At 34.3% G+C, this 22,697-nt stretch overlaps 1 protein-coding gene across 1 annotated transcript in view; it reads left to right on the top strand.

Annotated features, from left to right (window-relative positions):
* The window catches only part of DPH6 (diphthamine biosynthesis 6), a 172,581-nt gene that overhangs the window by 121,582 nt on the left and 28,302 nt on the right, over window positions 1-22,697 (top strand). Inside the window, exon 6 of the mRNA XM_042942479.1 lies at window positions 18,889-18,950. Within this exon, the coding sequence (XP_042798413.1) occupies window positions 18,889-18,950 (62 nt within the window). The remainder of the gene's footprint in view (window positions 1-18,888; window positions 18,951-22,697) is intronic.

Raw genomic sequence — 22,697 nt, forward strand, 5'->3', positions numbered from 1 at the left:
GTCAGTGTCTGAACTAAGATTAAATTTTGTAGCTTTTTGGCTTCTTATGCTGTACTTGTTAATCTCACATTTTTATTTGCTTTTCAAAAGATTTTTAAGATCACTTAAAAGTTATATGTTTTGGGAAAATGGAACAGTATCACAATTTATAAATAACAATGTTTTTGAATGACCCTAAAATGTTTAATTTGAAAGATCCAGGAAATGAATTCATAGTTGACATTGATGATGATTTACACTAATTTTTCTAGGAGGAAATGTTTGTATTAAGCAGTTAAAAACATAATTATAATGGTTATTGCACAAAGCCCAGCTTTATAGGGTCTGAAAGAGCAAGTGCTACAAATAGTTTTAGATAGTAATTAGATTGAAAATCACTGATTTTATTTCATTTTATTTTTTATTTTTTGGCTACCAGATAAAGAAGGATCTTATAAGAGTAAATTTCTCACCTGCCTCAGGCAGGAGTAATTAGATGTAAGCAAATTTAATGGAGCCTGTGTGCTCTGGGGCCATTCAGCTGTGCTTCGATAATTGCATTTTTTTTTAAGTATGAAGGTTGTTTAACATATCAAGTAGCAAAAAAGTTAAAGTACAGGTTATCTATTTATCTTTTAGGTAAATAACTGTAGTACTTTATAAACCAAGCAGTAATGAATGCATTACCAAATAATAGACTCCAGTGAGGAGAAGCAAATGCAGCCGATAGTATGCAATTATTATATATGTAAGTCCCTAATTCATTAGCAGTAGCATGACTTCAAACTACTTTCATCTTTGTTCCCTTTTTTCTATGTACATTCACTTAAAAAGTTCAAGGTTTACTTAGACATATATTTGAACAAGTAGATATCATATTTTGATGATTTATTTTTTAATTCAATCTTTACATATTAATGTGGTTAACTTTGTTCTAAGACACAGATCCACATTAACAAATTAATCCCCCCTCTTTTTGCTCACAGACTAGTTTTAGCTCTTATGTCCATAGCCTCCTAGGATCTAGCTCCTATTTAATCGCTGTTTTGCTTTTTACCACTCCTAACTCATAAAAACTACACACCAATATACAGTTAAAATAAAACAGCATTACTAAAATATTACTCATATTAGGGATAGATTTTTTTTCATTACACAAATCCTTTCAATATTGAATTCTGTTGATATTTAAAATTTGATTTAATTTACTTAGAGTTTTTCAAAGACACCAGATTTTGTATATACAATGTGTGTATGTAAGTCGTGTAAGATAAAACAAATGACTTAATAGTTAATTCATATTTAGTTAAATAAAACTAATACTAAATTTATAGTAAGTCAGTATCACATGTTGGAAGACCTGTATCACTCTTTTTTATCCTACCCTTTTATTCCTTTAAACAGTTATTTGAATGAACCCTTGAATGGCATGCTGATTAAATATATAGATGACACAGAGGTTCTTAGGATCATTAATACTTTGAATGATACATTCAGAATACTGATTCATATTAATTGGCTAGGAGTAGGGACTAAATCTGACCAGGTAAAATGTAGAAAAAGTAAACATAAAGAGTTCTGAATGTTAATTCCTAAAGCCAACTCCACGATACAGGATAGGTAAGATACTCCTTAACGCTAGCAGTTGAGAGAAAAATCTTTGAGCTTTTATGACATTACATATGTGTCAGTGGTACCTTGTAGCTACCAAAACAGCTAAACAGATCTGAGGGGTTGCATTAACAGTTAAGGTAGAATATTTTGTCTCATTATGCACCTTAATTTACGAAGGTTACTGCTATAGTAATTTAAGAAAAAAGCAGGATAAGTAATTGGATCTCAAATGTATGCAAAAGGTATTTGTGGGGAAAAAAAAAACAAATAAAATGACAGTGGATTAGCAGAAGATATTACTGGAAAGTGTTAACATGAAAAATTTTTAAGTTTTGCTAATTTTTTTATTTCCTACAATGAGCAGAAATTGGTTTTTTAAGCAGGGGGAAAGATCGCATTAAAATGGGACACAGAAACAGCTATACTGAGTGGAAAGTGACCAGAACAATGAAAGGACACACAGTGGTGCCACAGGAGGACTATATAAAGGAGCTATATATTTAGCCTGAAGTGAAGGCAGCAGGTTACTGGGCCAAGGAGAACAGGGATTTTTGTAGCAACTCACAATATTTGAAAGGCTGCGGGTACTTTCTGTGGATTCAGAGGATAATTCTAAGAGCAAGTAGAAGCTATATGGTGAAACATGTCTTGGTTTAGTTATGAGAACTTTCTAACATTTGGAGAGCTCTCAAATAATGGCCCAGGAGGTTGCCCCAGGCCCTTGTGTGATTTCTTCAAGACTCTATTGCATGGCCCTTGCCTTTTCCCAAATAATATGGCTTCTTTGTACTGTGTGTAACAAAATGGTAATCAGAGGTTATAGAATTGGACTAGCAAAGGTTGCTTTCGGGAGGGAATGCTACCCCTCCCCAATGGCTTCTGGCTGCACTATTGAAGGATGAAGCTTTGCCACCACTGGATGATTTCAGAACAGTATGCCACTGGCTCTGAAGGCAGTATATCTATAGAAAAAATTTTAGAAATCATTTGAGGATAAATATATCGTACTGTTGGAATAAGCATATAGTGTGCCAAGATGACCACCTTGAAGGTGACAGCCTTCATTTGCATACGTAAAAGTCAGTCTCATTACTCTACTACTTGTTAGTTTTTATTAAAATCTGATTTTGGCACAGAGCACAGTAATGAGAAACTTAAACTCAGTTATGGCTTTCAGATTCCATTGGATAGGTAAAAATTTTGTTACTTGCTTATCTTGCTGTTGTCTTTTGGTCTCTTGTTTCCTTCTTGATTTGGGAGCACATCTTTCTTCCCTACTCTGTTACTGTGTGTCTTGTCCATGGTGAAATTTTTTTTTTCTTTTTTTAATTTGAATGTGATCTATACTTTTGGAAAAGGTAACTTAGTGTTAGGGAAGAAAAGAGAAATTGTCCCTGAAACTTTGTTTTCAATACTTAGCAAGTTTTACAATTAATGACAGAAGTTTCTCTTGTGGCCTCTCCTCCCAAAGACTGTGCTTATTTATTTTCCCCAATAGTCTCATGTGACCTTGTTAAAGCTTCATGTAATTCCCAAATAAATTACATTTACTGGTTTGCTTCTATCTAGTATTTTATTGACATTTCCAGATAAGTTTAATAGGATGGAGAGAAACAGTGTTCTCTTTATAGACTCAGTGGGTGATTTGACCTTAGCAGGTTAACCTTATCCTGATGTTGAAGGAAGCTATTCTTAATTAGACTCTATCAGTTTCTCCATTATCACCAAGAGAGCCACTGGTCTGTAATTCTATAAATCTTAATTTGATTGTTTTTTTCTTTCCTACAGAAAAGTGACCATATTAGCAAAGTCGCAATATTTGAAAACAGTTGCTGGTTTTCCAGATACATTGCATATCCTCATCTGTAGCTCAGCCATTTCACACTTTATTTACTTCAGAAACTCTCAGTTGAATACCATCTGGTCATGGTGATTTATTGCTGTGGTGGAATTTCTCAAGTTGCTCTATTATTTTCTCCTAGGAGATTGCTCTCTGTTACTGCCCCACTGATTTTCTCAGAAAGTGCCCTTGGAATAGTCGTTTCCCTCGTATCCTGTACAGACAAGGTCAATGCCAAATAAAACTGAATTAAACTTCTCTGCTGCTTCTTGTCCTCTTACTTGCTGTCTTTGTAGCAAGTCCTCGTCAGTGGAGAGAAAGTCAGCACTTAGTCCAACCATTCATGTTGGCTGTCTAGCCTGCATGTTACCTTTTGTATTTTTATTTTCCATATTCTCCCTTTCTTTGACAATATATTTTTGGCATTTAATTCAGAAAAAAAAGTTGCATTAAACAATGTTCTAAATACTTCCAGTGTGTTCGTAAATGTCTGTATGGACTTAGTTCTAGTTTTTTGCTTGTTTGTTTTACCCATCCACAAATTTCTCTTTTGACCTTTCAGATAATGACACGGTACATACACCTGTCATTGCCGGCATCCTTATCTGTCTTCCAAGCAGCCTGGATAGTTTTTAAACTCTTTACTTGCCTCTCTCTTAGAGGGCTGCCCACCTTTTTTTTTTCTCTTAGATTTTTAACATATACTTCTTATAGTTTACCCCTTTGGGTTAACATTCAGAGATGCCCATACTAATTAGAACACGAGCTTTAATTGTGCAACCCTCCCAATTGCTGAGTTCCACTCCTACGCATACTCACCTGTGGTAATTCCTGTATGTCATATTAATCTATTTCCTCTTTTGTAACTGCCCAAATAAGCCAAGATAAGGCATATTAATTATTGCTTCTACGCATTGTGCTCTTCTGTCATTCATTTGGATAATAATGGACATAATTAAAACCATTCATTGCAATAGTCTTCCTAGGAAATAATGGTGAACAGTAAAGGTTAGAAGCAATTTGCATTATTCTTTCATATTCTGTGGTTAACATATCATTTTTTACCTGAACTTTGTTCAAATAATTATTTTGTTTAAAAAGAGTTACTTAATGTGCATTCGAGTGTAGTTTAATTGCTATTAGAAATATATTTCTATCTTTATACAAAATAATTTAGTGCAAAATTTTTAAACTTATAACTTAAGTATTGAAACATCAAAAGTTGAGACTTCTGACATTTCCCAAATGTATTGTAAATCACCTACTATTTTAAATTGAGAGGGAAATAAACAAAGATTTAAATATCAAATTCTGAGTATGTGTGGTAGAATCCTTCCTTAAGACTCAAATACAAATACTGCCAATCCCAAGGTTCATAATCTCTGAATAAAATGCCTTTTGGTCAGTCTCTAAAGGGGAGTAACAGATTATAACAGCAGAGGACATAAATGCTGGTTTTGTTCATTTTATTGCTAACACATTTTTTTTCTCTAGGTGGGGCAGGCTGTTCTAACACTAAGTTACATCCATAACTCTTTGGTGCTGGTATGCATATGTTCTTTGAATTTTTTAATAGATTGAGGTCCTTTCCATCCCAAAGCCATGGTGTGTGTGTTAATATATGTAATATATTGCCTTACAAGAAATATGTACTATATTATAATTCCAAAACCTATCTTTCTATCTTCATCTCAACGAGTAGCTCCAATTCCCTCTATTCTACAAAAATCAAAAATACACAGAATGCAATATTTACAAATAAATAAGATCTTATTTAATGCAGTTGTTATAAAAGTGAGCCCTCTAACATTTATATCTGTGTCAGACAGCTTATGCTAAAACAACTTTCATGGTAATACGTAACAGTTAACTGAAAACTCCTGGAAAGTAAGTCCACAAATCTTTTTCTATTTGTCTATTTAGTTATATGACTATTTAATAATTATATTGTCCAAGCAGATATTTGTGTTTCGTGCCTTAATACCAGTATGATTCTGTATTTGCCATGGTTGGAAAGTGAGATTATCCTACTGTAGCTGAGCACCCAACATTTATCAATTAAAATTGCGTGGAGCAAGAATATGTTATAAAGGTTGTAGGGCTTGTCCTCTGATGACTTCTCTTTCAGGTAGATACTATTGTATTGGTTGATGTCTCAAATTTGAACAAATGTATATAGGTCACAGTCAGTATAAACTTATATAAGAACCACATGAGGTATCACATCTCAAGATATGGGAGCTGAGGTACCGGCTATTATGATTCTCCCGAGTCCCCTTTACTTACTTTTCTTAACAAGTTATTCTTTCACCAGAAAAGTCTTAGGACATATTTTCTTCTGAATTTGATTCCATCTTCTGTCAAGCAAAATTTAGTTCAAGTTCTGGGTAGTTTCAGTCCTGATGTTTTCTTCCTGATTATTCAGAGATTTTTTTGTTAGTGGAGTTTGGAATGGAGAAATGTATTAGGAAATGTATTGGTCAGGGTTCTTCAGAGAAGCAGAGCCAATAGGATGTAGAAGGTGATGTATTATGAAGAACTGACTTACATGATTATGGAAGCTGAGAAGTCCCACAATCTGCTGCCTGCAAGTTGAAGACCCAAGAAAACTACAGGTATAATTTAATCCAAGTTGGAAGGCCTGAGAACCAAGGGAGCCAGTGATGTAAATCCAAACCCAAAGGCAGGAGATGTGAGATGTCCCAGTTCAAATACTGAGGCAGGAAAAGGGGAGGAGTAATGTCTTCCTTCCTCTGTGCCTTGTTCTGCCCAGGCCCTTAGGGGTTGGTTGATGCTCACCCACATGGGGGAGGGCAAGCTACTTTACTGAGACCACCGTTCAAACACTGACCTCATCCAGAAAACACCCTCACAGATACACCCAGAAACAATGCTTAATCTGGGGACCTCATGACCCAGTCAAGCTGACACATAAAATTAACCATTGCAGGAAAAAAATGGAAAAATTAGAAGCTAGTGCTCATCTTGCCCAGAATATGTTTGAAAGATTTTGAAGTGAAAATGACCAGATCCGATTTGGACTTTGGACAGCTGACTACAGTGTCAATTAAAGTTTGATATTCCTCAAAGCTCTTTCCTGTGTTTTCTCTTGTCACTTTGCATATTCTCCTTGAGTCATTTCATCTCATAGCATCTATTTCTATATTAGTATTTCTAGCCCAGACCTCTCTACTAAACTTTAACCCTTTATAATTAATTGCCAATTAGATATCCCTTCTTGGATGATTCACTGGAACCTCAAATACATTTCCGAATTGATTCTACCTTTATTTACCTTCCCAAACATTCTTCTGTTACTGTCCTGTATCTGAAGTAAATGGTGCCACCATTTTTAACATTGTCCAGAGTCAGAAACCTGAGAATCATCCTATAGTTCATTAGCAAGTACTATATATCTTACCTATTTTATGTTGCTCTCAAATCTGTTCTTTTCCTTTTGTACCTACTGCCTTGTCAGTTACATACTCTTACTACTGCAGCAGCCCCTTTATGTGCCTTCTTACCTTCAGTCTTATTTCCTGCCAAGGAATTATACTGAAGCTAGAGTGATCTTTCTGCAAGTCAAATTAGATCCTGTCATTCCTCTGCTTATCATTTCTCTGTCTTCTCTGTGACCTTACATTCAGGTGTAAGTTCTTTAAGATGAAACTCGAGGCCCTATAGGATCTGGCTTTTGTCTACTTTTTTAACCTCAACTTTTACTCCTTCAAATACTCCCTACTCATATCAAGCTTTCAGTTTCCAGTACTTACTATGTTAAATAATACTATGAAAGTGTAGGAAGATATTTCTAAATGAAATATTTCAAATTGCTCCCTTAAAAAAAATCCCTCTGTTTGAAACCCGTATCTTTTACTTTTGATTCATTTTTTACATGCTAAAACTGTATAATCTTTTTAAAGGTAAAAAAAAAAGGACCATTTCAGCTATCACCAGCAAGTATTGATTATCATTAACTGCAGAATTATACTTAATATGATTTATTGGTCATTAATTTTATGGATGTCATGGATCTTAAAAGTGAATCCATAAAGTATCTGAGTTTCCTTTATGTTACTTACACTGAAGTAAAATACCAATTAATAGATTTCAGAAAGAAGTTATGTTGAGATGAGTTCTAATACAACCTCTAAGGTAAGGATTTAGTGGTCTAATAGTAGAAATGGAAAATCTAGAAAGTGAAATAACATCCTTCCCCAAATAGTCAACTTTCACAATATGTGAGTTTATCTTTACTTTGAAGATCACATAATTAGTCTTTCTTACCTGTTCATTTTTACACAGGTTTAATCATTTTATTTCTAAAATGCTCAATTATTATGGTGTGCTCAAGTGGAGTCTAGGAATAAAAAAAAAAAAGAAAAGGAAAAAGTTGCATTTACCAACAAAACTGTAGAGCTTTTTAAATGAGATCTACTTGTTCTGGTGGCTGGTGAATCTGGTAGAAATAGGAAGAGATTATTAAGTGTGTGTGTGTGTGTGTGTGTGTGTGTGTGTGTGTGTTTAGCTTTTGAAGATACATGGGATGCTCCATTCCTGTCTGCACTGAATTTATCAGAAATTATAGGCAGACTAGAAATTGCTTCTCAGAAGGATTATACCTCTTCTAATATCACCTACTGATTTTACAGTAAAAGTCTAGGCTACAAAAGTTGATATGAGAACACAATTCATTTTACTTGACTCTTTTAAAAATAGCATTATCAAACATTTTGTGATGTTTCTTTCATATCGTATATTGGGCTGTCATGAAGAAATAAACCTCCACTTGCTTTCATGACAGCAGATAATAAATTGACTGATATAATTCAGTTGAGAATTTGAAAAATGCATTGAAAATAATGGGGCATAACAGTGTAGGGTTAACATTTATTCATAGATGATGCAATTAAATAAAACAGGCATTAACTTCAAGGTCAGTCAGTAAAGTAATAAAATTGAATATTTTAATTGAATTGTAATTGCTTCCCATTGATACATGAAAGTAAAGTAAAATAGATGTCAGCTCTGCAAATTACGGTTCTTCCTCCTAATTAATTTCTTAATTCTGCATGGAGTTATCCAGTGCCTAGGTCTTGTTGTGGGTTTATTCATCCACCCAGCTTCCATCAAGGAATGTCTATAAGACATGATTAAATGGTTAGGGGTCAGGATTTTTAGTAAATTTTTTCTGCACTTTGGAGAAAAATGTGTTAGTAACTGTAAGTAACTTACGTATTTGAGTTCAAATTTACTCTAAATATAACAGCATCCTGGGTTCTATGGAATGTAATTATCTTCTTTATTACTATTGATGTTTCTTGATATTGATATATATATATTAACATTAATAAATGTAAACATCTCAATCAATAAAAATGTTTTCATATGGTAGATAGATATATTGAGACTTTCATTCTACCACTCACTGATTCAGGAGGTAAATTGAACAGACTATTAAGGTTTGGGGGAAGTGCAGTTTATGTCCATTCATGACCCAGGTTTCACTAGAAAAAAACACCTAAATTGAGTGAATCTAAAAAAGAAACATCTTTTTCAAGGACTGGGATAAGTTGAAACTTTTAGATAAAGTTGAATTTCTTTGAAAAAGCCCGTGAGCCATTGTGGCTTTTTCATAGGCTTTTCATAGTCCCTCAAAGAGTTTTAACATAATACAGTTTTATATAAAATAAAATGGGAACAATGACATTACAAAGATTAGGAGAGAGATTTTCAAATTATACTGAAACTGTACTGGGTCTAGATTCTTGGGTTTATTTAAAGAAAGAGAAGATTATGCCTTTTGGACTGGCTGCATATACCAGTTAAATGGCTACTGCTGAAAAATTGAAAATGGAATGAATGCGTGTATAAGATGGCTTTAAAAATTACTGATGTATTGTTATCTATTCTTATGCCTTAAAATGACTTTATGTATGGGGCACCTTGCTAGCTCGATCGGTAGAGCATGTGACTCTTGATCTCAGAGTCATGAATTCAAGCCCCATGTTGGATGTGGAGATTACAAGAAAGAAAGGGGGGGGGGGGGAGAGAGAGAGACAGAGAGAGGGAGAGAGAGGAAAGAAGGAATAGATAAAATGATTCTGTGTAATAGAAGATGTAATATTATATAATACAAATATATATTATATTATATAATACAAATATATTGGTACATTAGTATCTTTAGTTGTACTTAGAAATATGGGTGGATTCTTATTGGTAAAACAAGTAAATTAAACAGAGAAGGTATTAATGTTGTCTAACCATTGTGTTAAATTTTTACTCAAATATTGACTTCATTATTTAAACTGTTTCTCTCTAAACCATTTAAAGCTTAAAAGTTAAAAAATATGTCCAATGATAAATATATTTTTTGATGCTAATCTGACCCTGACCTTCCATTCTCAATTATGAAGGACTCAATTATGAAAGATATTCAAGAATGTCAGAATTTTCCATGCATATCACCAAGTTAGAAAATACCCAAGCCAAAAATACACGAGATAAAAGACTGACATCCATGAGCTTCATAATTATAGATACGCTAACAGTTTTTTCATGTTAAAGTGATTTGTTTCTCCAAATCCTTGTTTTAAAATTATTTTAGTAATAATCTTGTTCCATTTAAGAAGAATTAAATATCATAACGACTGTACATACAATGCTACAATGTTTCTAAATGAGGAAACTTGTGAAAAAATATGTGGAAGTGTAAGAAAATTAAATATTCAAACTTTCATTATATTTATAAAAATAAGTTACAACGAGTTTTCATTTGCATGTAGTTTAATATTTATGGAATCATCAGTGTTCTAGGAAGTAAAGATTTCTTGAGAAGAGTTCTATATCTGAATATATTCTGGCATAGGATGAATAATCGTCCTACCACATCCCTGACTAATATCATCCCACGTGCAATAGGCTCAGCTGATTTAGAAGAGATCTCTGAGACCATGGTGGTTCCAGGCCATTAATTTCTTAAAGAGAGTAGCTTGAATTGCTAGTAATCTCTGGATCTTATCCAAGAAAACATTTTATAAAAACAATCTGAAATTTCATATGGGCATGTCATATGAGTAGTGATCATGAGATCCCCAATGATTTGTCACTTTCTAATGAACAGAAAAATGGAAGCAAAGACAGATTGCACTTGGACAGAGTACCCAGCAAAGCATCAGGAGAAAAGGACTGAAGTAGTCATAATCAAGTACAGTGGAATGGGTTGGCCTGACCCAAGTGTGCATGATATACAGTGTTGATTTAAAGTAGTAAGATCCATTCAAGAGAATATGTAGACTATTGTATTGAACCTAGACAAAGAGTTTCATTATAGAATTTAGACATTTTTTGGAAAAGAATTCTAGTCTATTTAAATAACATCGGATCATGAGATAAGAACCTTTAAATCATTGTTCATGCCAAAGAAGCCTACCAAAATCCCCAGACAAAACCTCCGATAAATTTACAATGTGTCTAAGCTATTTATTTCTCAGGTCCTGCCATTCTCTTGCTTTTATATGTCCAGTGAAATCATCTATTGCTTTGTGTATGTGAAATGTTACTGATTGGTTGTTTTCCCTGTGTGAAATGTCTAAAGCATCAGACCGTGAATCATAGAACCTATCATGCTCACTAAACATAACACAAACCCCATTACCATACTATAAAGACTTATACATGCAGCTTATTTCATTATTAACTCTAAGAGAAAAGAAATGTAGCTCTTTTATTTTAGCTATTTTATAGCTTTATAGTAATTTTCTACTGTAGTGAAAAGGTCTATAATGTGCTTCAGGAAAATATTTGAAAATCTTATTTAAGGTTTTAAATTTTGATTTATTTTAATATTTTTAGTGCCATACTCCAGGACTAAATAAATTGAAAATATTTCAATGAATAAGGAAAAACTTTAAATAACCAACTAATTTTTGATAAAATATACTGTGTGATGATCACAGATTCATGTGGAAAAATTATGCCTAGTGGCTTATGTTTACAGATTTTACTGACTATTATCTAAAGACAAGCCAAATTACTTTATCCATCATGGAATGCAACAATCTCTGAAATGAGATGTAACAGCTATTTTTATAGGTTAACAGTTTAGAGCTGAGGCCTGGTGATTCTATAATGAAGTAAACGACTGGAAGAAAAATGGGAAGATTATCAGTTTGATCTTCCAGTGCCTACCTATGTAAAACCATGTCCTCTTAAATTCCCTTCATGACTTTTAGACAGGCATTTATTTATTCCCAGATCCTTACAGAGAAGCAAAATGTCAATTATTAGATTCAATCATGAGAGACTTTTAAAATGATTTTAATGATGTGTAGCCTAGTGCCCAAGTGCTGAGTGAGATAGGTTATGTTGTAAGACCAATATGTAAGAATCAAGGGTTTGGAAGGAAAGCTAAGAAGTGACTTCCAGTCATCCTGGCCTTGTACATTCATGCTTTAAAATTTCCACATTCCCATTTCAAGCCCACAGTAATAGATAAAGATACGAAGGAAAAGTATGAAAGACATAGCTGGGCTGGAAAACATAAACATCTCTGTGAAGTAGAAATGAGTACACATACAAAATGGTAAACAAGACTGAACTGTGGGGCTGTAATACAAAAGGTTAGGAAGCAGGCAAAAGCACTTAGGAGATCATAATCTTGGGGGGAAACAGAGACTGAAAGTGTCCTGTATGAAGGAGAACCTCAGAGAGATGAAGAAAAATAAAACATCCATTAAAGAAAAAGCAATCAATTAGAAAAACAAATCACATTGGAATAGCAAGAGACTGATATGAAAAGTAACCAATTACAAATATTGGAGGGGCATCTGGGTGGCTCAGAACCTTCTTGGGATTCTCTCTCTCCCTCTCTCTCTCTGCCCCTCCCCCATTCAGTCTCTCTCTCTCTCTCTGTCTCTCTCTCTCTCTCTCTCTCTCTGTCTCTCTCTCTCTCCCTCTCTCTCTCTATCTCTCTCTCAAAATAAATAAATAAACATTAAAAAAGAAAAGAAATATTGAAAATGAAGCATACAGTCACTTTAAAAAATCAAAAAAACTCAGTGGATAGAATAAACTCTAGGTGAGTCAAGTCAAAGAGAATGAATGAAGCAGGAAAAATAACCCAAAAGACAACATAGAGGGAGAAAAACAAATTGAAAGAGCAATTTAAAAATACTAAGATAGATTGGTAAAGGGCAATGTTTGTGTAATAGATGTTTCAGAAAAAAAATAGAAGGCAGAAAAACAGTATTTACAGACATAATGACTGAAAATTTCCTAGACTGGAATAAAAATGTAAATTTTAGAATTGAAAGTGTACATTAGGTGCTATAGGGTATAAATAAAAATAAACTGGGGCACCTAGGTGGCTCAGTCAGTTAAGATTCTAACTTCGGCTGAGGTCATAATCTCAGGGCTCCTGAGTTTGAGCCCCACATCAGGCTCCACGCTGACAGCCCAGAGCCTGGTTGGGATTCTAACCCTCTTCCCTCCCCACTTGCACCTTCTCTCTCTCAAAATAAATAAAAATAAACAAACATACATTTACACACATTATGTTAACATTATAGTATGTCACAAGTACGTTGAAAACTGTACAGTTTAGCACAGAAAAAATAAATATTATATGGGAAGCACTATTAAGCTGACAGCATAAATCTTATTAGGAACAACTAATTTCTGAAGAAGGAATATATTATAACTAATCTATTATGTAATGATGAAATTAAATAGGATATTATCAGACATCTAAAACCTAAGAGGTTTTACCACTCACAGATCTTCAGTCAAAAAAAAAAAAAAAAAAAAAAAAAAAAAAAAAAAAAAATTAGTAATAAAGAATGGATTTCAGTTAGAAATAGATTGAATTCCAGGAGAAGTTAATGAGAAACAATTGTGAACATAGACATGGTAGAATATGTTGGCAGGCTTAATTTTTCTTGCCAGAACTGGTGGAAATAAGAATTAACACAATAATAACAACTGAAATGGTAGGGCTTATTTAGTACCAGTGAAAACATGCTAATTTCTCTTAGTCAAAAGGATGCTAAATAAATTGTTAGATTCATATTCTAAGATTCATACTTCTTAGATAATACATTTATTTTTTTTAATGTTTATTTATTTTTGAGAGAGAGAGATTGGAGTGGGGAGGGGCAGAGAGAGGGAGAGACAGAATCCGAAGCAGGCTCCAGGCTCTGAACTGCAGGCACGGAGCCCAATGCAGGTCTTGAATTCATGAACCATGAGATCATGACCTGAGCCAAAGTCGGACACTTAACCAACTGAGCCACCCAGGTGCGTCCCAGTTTAGATACTAAATTTAGACTTTAAAAATATGGTTTTGAATGTTAAAAATTACAAGTATTTACTAAAAGAGTAGAAATTCAGTCTATAGCTTCCTAATCAGTAGAGAAAACAAACAGACAAAAATCCTTTCATTATAGCATGAAGCAGAAAAGAGCAAAGGAACAAATTTGTATAAAGCTTAACAGGAAATCTACAGTAAGATTTTTAAACTCCATTCTTTAGAGTTGTATTTATAAGATAGGATAAAATTTTTAAAAATCCAATTATATGTAGCTTATAAATGACATCTAAAACAAAAGCACATAGAAAATTTGAGAATAAATGATGGAAAAATATATGCCAGTAAAATATTAACAAAATAAAGCTGGTGTCGTAACATTGGTAAATAAGATATAAGATAAAAACCACATATGGAGACATATGGAGATGAATAGGTTGTTACTAATGGATAAAGAAATAATCTTAAGAAGTTTTAGAGATTATGAATGTGTATGCACATAACAACATAACTCTCAAATACATAAAGCATAATTTTTTGAGAAACCTCCATAGTGTTCCATAGTAGTTCCACCAATTTGCATTCCCACCAACAGTGCACAAGGGTTTCTTTTCCTCCACATGCTCACAAACACTTATCTCTTATGTTTTTGATTTTAGCCATTCCAACAGGTGTAAATTAATACCTTATTGTGGTTTTGATTTTCATTTCCATGATGACGAGTGATGTTGAGCATCTTTTCATGTGTCTGTTGGCGATCTGTACGTCTCTTTGAAAAAAATGTCTATTCAGCTAGCCGCTCATTTTAAAAAAACATTTGTTTATTTTTAGAGAGAGTGAACATATGCAGGCATATGAGCATATGAGCAGGGCAGAGAGAAAGGGATAGAGAGAGAATCCCAAGCAGGCTCTTCAAATTGCAGAGCCTGATGTGGGGCTTGATCTCATGAATCGTAAGATCAGGACCTGAACTGAAATCAAAAGTCAGATGTTAAACCAACTAAGCCACCCAGGCATCCCAGGTTGTCACCTATTTTTTTTTTTTTTTAATTTATTTTTGGGACAGAGAGAGACAGAGCATGAATGGGGGAGGGGCAGAGAGAGAGGGAGACACAGAGTCGGAAACAGGCTCCAGGCTCCGAGCCATCGGCCCAGAGCCTGATGCGGGGCTCGAACTCACGGACAGCCCAGAGCCTGACGCGGGGCTCGAACTCACGGACCGCGAGATCGTGACCTAGCTGAAGTCGGACGCTTAACTGACTGCGCCACCCAGGCGCCCCGGTTGTCACCTATTTTTAAATCAGATGATTTGGGGAGAGTTTTAATGTTGTGTAAGTTCTTTATATATTTTGTATAACCCCTTACTAGTTATATTATTTGCAAGCATCTTTTCCCATTCAGTAGGTTGCCTTTTTGTTTTGTTGATGGTTTCCTTCAGAGTGTGCAAAAGCTTTTTATTTTGGCATAGTCCCAGTAGTTTGATTTTGCTTTTGTTTTCCTTGCCAGAGGAGACATATCTAGAAATGTGTTTCTATGGCTGATGTCAAAGAAATTGCTACCTGTTTTCTTCTAGGAATTTTATGATTTTGGGTCTCACAAATAGGTCTTTAATCCATTTTATTTTTAAGAAAATGGTCCGGTTTCATTCTTTTACATGTAGCTGTCCAGTTTTCCGGGCACCATTTGTTGGACTGTCTTTTCTCCCATTGTATATGCTTGCCCCCTTTGTCATAGATTAATTGACCTTGAATGTGTCAGTTTATTTCTGGGCTCTCCATTCTGTTCATTGATCTATGTATCTGTTTTTGTACCAGTACTAAACTCTTTTGACCATTAAAGCTTTGTAGTATGTCTTAAAATCTGGGATTGTTACACCTCCAGCTTTGTTCTTCGAGACTGCTTTGGCTATTAAGGGGTCTTTTGTGGTTCCATACAAATTTTAGGATTATCTATTCTAGTTCTGTGAAGAATGTTATTGGTATTTTGATAGGGATTGTATTAAATCTATAAATTGCTTCAGGTAGTGTGTACCTTTTAATAGTATTGTTTCTTCCAATCCATGATCGTGGAATATCTTTCCATTTTTTTTTTGTCATGTTCAATTTCTTTCATCATTGATTTATATTTTTTTGGAATATAGGTCTTTCACTGCCTTTTGTTAGGCTTATTCCCAGATAGTTTATTCCTTTTGGTACTATTGTAAATGGGATTATTTTTTTAAATTTCTCTTTCTGCTACAGAATTATTGGTATATAGGAATGCAGCAGATTATTTGTGCATGAATTTTGTATCCTTTACTAAATCCATTTATCAGTTTTAGCAGGTTCTTGGTGGAGTCTGCAGAGTTTTCTATATATAGCATCATGTCATCTGCAAATAGTGTAAGTTTTACTTCTTCTTTACCAGTCTGGATGTCTTTTATTTCTTTTTCTTACCTGATTGCTGTGTCTAGGACTTCTAGTACTATGTTGAATAAAAGGGAGGAGAGTAAACTTTCTTGTCTTGTCCTAATATTAGAGGAAAAGCTCTGTTTCTTACCATTGAGAATAATGTTAGCTGTGGGGTTTTCATACGTGACTTTTATTTGTTATGTTCCCTCTAAACATACTTTGTTGAGAGTTTTTATCATAAGTGAATCTTATACTTTGTCAAGTGCTTTTTCTGCATCTTTTGAGATGATCATATAGCTGTTACTGTTTGTCTTGTTAATTTGATGTATCATGTTGATTGATTTGAAAATATTGAACCACCCTTGCATCCTTGGAATAAATCCCACTTGATCATGATGAATGGTTTTCTAATGTATTGTTGGATTCAGTTTACTAATATTTTCCTGTGGATTTTTGTCTGTGTTCATCGGAGATATTGGCCTGTAGTTTTCTTTTTTTTTTTTTTTTTTTTTGGAATAGTTTGAGAAGAGTAGGTTTTAACTCTTCCTTACATATTTGGTAGAATTCACCTGGGAAACCATCTGGACCTGATATGGTGCTTACTTTTAACAGTAATCAGAAAATTAAAACTAAAATATCTAAAACAATTATGTGTATATTTTATATATTTCAATGTATACATGTATATTACATATATGTGTATATGTATGTATATCAGATTAACAAAGATTTAAAATTCTGACACCACTAAATTATTTTCACATTATGTGAAATATGAATTCTATGTCCCTGAAAGTGGAAGTAAAACGGTAATACTTCTTTAGAGAGTAATTTGGCAATATCTAATAGACTTGAAGATTACACACATACACACACACACACACACACGCATATATACAATAATGTATATAATTATATGTATATATTCTCCTCTGTCATAGTAATTTCACATAAAAGCATGTTCACTGCAGCATAAAAAGTACTTGTGGCAAAACAGAAATTAGAAACAGCCTTTGCCCAAGTACCCATCTATCAGAGGTGTATAATTAAATTCTGGTATACCCATATAATGGAATAGAATACAATAGTAAAAATGAATGGACAAGAGCCATAGTAATCAATATAAGTAAATCTCTTTAACAGTGTGAAACAAAAAAATCAAGTTAAAGATGACATCACTTATGTAAAAATTTAATATACATGAACAATAATAAATATTGTTTGGATACATACATTTACAGTAAAATTATAAAAATGTAATTTTAGAAGAGTGGTTACATTATAGAAGGAATAGGGGATATAGATTAAGAGTAAATATACTGGGACATTCTATTGTGTTGATGGTGTTTATTTCTTAAAAAAAAATGTTGTGGAGGAAATATGACATGATGTTAGTGCTTGTTAAATGTGGGTGGTGATTATACAGGTGTTTCTGTCAAAGCATTTCATTTACTTGTTCATTCTAAATACTGAATTGCTAAGTGGTGGTAGACGTGGAGGAACCAGACAAAGTCAGTGATTGGTTCATTTATGCGTTCACCCATCTCCCTGCAATTTTAATTTTAGTGAATAGACCATCAGAATAAGATTTTTGTGAAGGGAGTTGACTCAGAAAGTCTCCATAGTGCTACTGGTCTGAGTTTTTTTTGCTTTGAGTTTCACCTAAAAATACTCAGTGGCAGAAGAATCCTCAGTCTTTGCCTGACTTCCCTTCTTCTGATGTGTGATTATAAGAAATATCATGTTACCAAAAAAGGCATCCAACTAGGAGCAGAAAATTATTAATCAGTTTGTGTAATTAATAAGCTAAATAGTTTAATCCCCTAAGAAATAAAAATAACTTATTTAAATGAGGCTAGGCCAATACATATGTTATGGATGTAAATATCTAATTGTATTATGAATGTAATATCTAAAATGAATTATTTCATTCTATAGCACCCATTTGGCATGTGACTTTTTCTTCACTGGCAAGTGAGTTTTGTTATGTCGGAAGAGTTTATTGTCCATACGTATCTGCCTATACCTTGTCACCTACATAAACTCTACTATATCAGTTGAACATCTCTGTCTAAGATTATGCACATGCTGTTGGTACAATAACAATTTTTTCAGAGCTGTCTCTGTCTTTGCTTAGGAAATACATTATTGCACAAGTGGTCATTGAAATGAAATGTCATTTAATTTGATAATGTAACTATTTTTGTCCTTGTTCGTACCCTCCTTTGAGGTGAATTAATTATAAAAGCATAATGGTCTACCACTCTCCTATTTTCTACTCTTACTCTCAAAGTAAGAATTTTAAAGCTTAGATAGAATAGGGACACATAAGAAAATTCTCACTGTTGTCCATCAGTAAAATAATGACAATAATTAAAATACCGAGGACATAAATGACCTTTGAAATGAAACCTGTTTTCCATCCTAATTACAGTTGCTCAAAATGAATTGAAACAATGTATCTGGAAGCTGATACAGTGCAATCAAATGATTTGGTATAAAACTTACCTTTCAAGAGCAAGAAAACCAGTTATCCAAGGGGAATAGGAAAATATATTTTACTTTAGGATCAAAGCAATTTGAAATATACACGTACTGGTTTCCTAGGCAAGGAGGGGCAGAGGGTAGGGGAATGCGTCTTTAAACATCCAATCCAATAATTATCTTTATTTTTTTATATTAAATATAACTTATTGTCAAATTGGGTTCCATACTCCAATAGTTATCTTAAAAAAAAATGTAACCTTTCTTGGCAGGTTTAGATCCAGATAAGCATCTTGGAAAAACCCTGGATCAAATGGAACCTTATCTCTTAGAGGTAAGAATTTATACTATTTCTCAAAATATAGGCCTCTAAAGGAAGAAAAAGTGAGACCGTCATATGATGATTACAAAATTAATTTTATTTTGGAAAAACTCAGATAACATTCATGATATAATTTTGTGAAAAAATTAAACTTCTAATGGATATAAAAATGTCTAAAATTAATTATGAAAATCATTACCAGCTTTTGGGTCTGAATAAAACAGTAAGTTATACCAAAAGGGAACTGTCCTGTCAGAAGGTTTCTTTTATTAAAATGGACATTGTATGCTATATAAAAAGTACTATATTCCTAAAGTAGCTGATGGTCTCTGTGATCATATGCTTTTCAATCAGAAATGTGAGTAGGAACTTCCTTCAGATATTATCTAATCTAACCTCTTCTCTTTTACCAATTAGGAAATTAACCTGCAGAGTAGCAAAAAAATTATTTTAAGGTTTCAAGTAACAACTGTTAAACCCATATCGTTGTCAAATCCTAAATGTGTTCTAAACATTAAAGAAAGATTTAGTTATTTTGATTCTTTTCTATTAACTGTGTATTATATTTTATGAGAGTTTGGGAGCAAATGTTATTAGTATGGCAATGATAACTAAAAGATATAATTGTAAGAATATTTTATGTCACAATTATGATGGAAAAAAAGAAAATTACCCTACTTCTATGAAAGAATGGAACTCCTCTAATAAGTTAGCATTTTATCCTCCACTGCTCTTAATTTATCAACATTATTTCTAGACATTGTTAATACTATTGCCATGATATGTTAGCAGTTACCTTCTTTACTAACTTTGTGGATTTCATATTTTCTTTCAGTTATTTGCATTTATTTTATGGTTTACCAATATGTACCAAATGCTTAGAAATCTCTGAAACATTAATTCCTTTTTTCATCAAGCGTTAGTAAGCATCTAATATGTGCGAGGCAAATAGTAAATAAAGATCAAAATAAAAATGAAGTTAGCATATATTTGCCACAAATTACATTTGATTTCTAGATTATTTGTTGTCACTTAAGTTGAGCTAAATGAACATGGTTGCTTTTTATACTGCTCTGATGGGACTCTTCTCACAGCGGCTACAGCTTCTCACAACCTGATACCTATGTTCACATCTATTCCCTACCATCAGACTAAATGTTGCCTCTGAAAAAAGCAATGTAGATAAATAATGAAATTAAGTTTATGGGGGCGAAAGAAAGAGAACTTCAGAAATGAGAGACTGGGGCTTTGGCAAAAAAGCTTTTTGCAAGCTGCTCCATAAATCTAAAGTTACAAGTTCAGGTTTCAAGCATGTAGAGTCTTTGTAGCACAGGCAACTAAGGCTTTGGGATTGCAGACCTTGCAAACACTCATCCCCTCCTGTATCTTCCTCCTCTTTCTCTTTATTGTGTCCTTCACATCATAGTAACACATACCACCGTCTCTCCCATGCCAGATTCCACCCCTCCTCCACTCTGTTTATTGCTTTAGCTGCTTCTCTTTTTTGCTTCCAAACCAGAAATTTCAGAAGTGTTCTTTATATTCGTGGTCAGTGCTTCTTCCTGTCCCAGACGCCTCACATACCTGGAGTCTGGCTTCTCTCAACACCTCCAAATGGATACAGCTCTGACCAAGATCGCCCACAATCTCTGTTTTACCAAACCCAACCAATGCTTCTTAGCCCTTATCTGACAGCTATAAACACTTCTTAAAATGCCCCCATCAGCGTCCGTGATGCCACATTCTCCTAGTTTTTCTCCTTTTGTTCTGGTTACTCTTAGTCTCTTTTGTCAGTTCCTGGTCTAGACTCCATTTTTACTCTATCACCTTTTTCTGGGTTTAATCAGTCACTCACATGGCTTTAATAACTAGCTATATTCTGATGATTCCGAAATCTTGCTTGGCCAAATTTCTCTGCAAAGCTCTGGTGCCCGGAGGCACTGCAAATTAAATCTCCACAAACTTGATGGCGGCCTTTATAGCTATACCTCACTTTTTGCCATTCATTTTGTCTTCACCTTAGTTCAGTGCCTGTCACACGTCAGGCCTACAGTATTATTGACAACCCCAAATTTGCCTCTACCTTCCGTTTCATTTCCCAAAGAATGCATTTTGCTCACTGCCTGAAGATAACTGTTCTAATATATTCTACTGTAATTGTGTTACTCACTTCAAAACTTTAAGTCCCCATTGCTCACTGGCTAAAATCCAAGTTCTTTAGACTCCCCTTTCCGTTACTTACTCTTGCCAACCCGTTAGCATGATCTTGTCTGTTCCATCTCCGGAATATCTTCTACACCCAAGCACTTCTCACCGTCTCTGTTGCTACCACCATAATCCTCTCTTGTCCGGAGTACTTCATCAACCCTTAAGTGGTCTACTTACTTCCACCACTGCCCTGCTACAATCCATTATTCATACAGATGCCAAAGTAATTTTTTAAAAGTGTAAATCAAATCATTTCAGTGCTTTGTTTAATTTAAACAGTTTCTCATTGCAATTAGAATAACATCAAATTCCTATGAGACCACAGCCGACAAAACCATGTATGATCTGCATCCACTCAATCTTCTTGGGTTCGTTTTCTGCCAGTCTCCATCTCACTCACTGGGCCAGAGCCACAGATGCCTCCTCATTACTTAAACACACTTGTTTGCCCTTTTTCTTAGAACTCTGCTCTGCCCGAAATGTTTTTTACCTCAGACCTTCACATGGCGACTGCTTTCTCATAATTTAAGCAACAGCTCAAATGCTGCCTCCTCAGAAAAGCTTTCCCAGACTACCCCAGTTTACATAGATCTCTACAAATTACCATGTTTATCTGTTTACCTGTGTATTATCTGTTGTGCCCTCACCCATCCCACTAGAACGTAAGTTCCAGTAATCTTACCAAGGTTTTTGGCAAAGATACTAGTTCTTCAGTTCTTTCCTGCAGTTGTGTGTTCATCTGTCTGTGCGTCCATTCATTGCTCTCATCCTTAAGTTACTTAGCATTTATTGAGGACCTGCTATGTGGCAGATGCTGTGGTGAGCACTAAGTATACACGATGAATTAAACAAAAAAATTCTTGTTCTTACGGAGTGGACAGTCTGCCACCGTTACTTTCAGACCTGAGAGTGAAGTTTACTGGGGACCTTGTTAAAATGTATGTACTCGTTTCCCACCATAAGAAATCTGAGTTCAGAAGGACCAGGAATCTGATCTTTAAACAAGCACTAAGTACTTCTAACACAGTGATCATATATATCATCTTGTAGTTCTTCAATACCAACAACACACTTCAAGCCCTATATTTCTAGATTTCCCTGAAAGAGTGTAAGCCTTCTTGAAACTTGTCATCCATTGGCTTCTACTACTTAAGTCTTGAAGGCTTTCTGAATATTTTCTTAGCTTGCTTTTGAGGCTTACCATATATGTCCCACCCCTTATAAGTGGTGGTCCCATCCATAGCCTTCCTCCTGTGGTGATACTAAATACCCCCCATGACTTCAGCTACCAATTTTATTCTTATGACAATTAAGACTGTTCCTCCGCCATCTTTTTATGCTCCAGACATCTGTATTCAGCTGGACACCTTTCTCTCTTATATGACTCAAGCACTTCAATCTCAATTGTGCAAAACTAAACATTTCTTTGGTGACATATCCATGCCATTTTTATGTGTCCTGACCATGAAAGGTTCTGTCTTCTACCCAGTTGTCCAAGACCAAGAAACAGTGAATCATAATAAATGATTTCATAGGCTCCATTATTCATAA

Source organism: Panthera leo, chromosome B3 (assembly GCF_018350215.1).
Source record: "Panthera leo isolate Ple1 chromosome B3, P.leo_Ple1_pat1.1, whole genome shotgun sequence".
Taxonomy (NCBI): Eukaryota; Metazoa; Chordata; class Mammalia; order Carnivora; family Felidae; genus Panthera; species Panthera leo.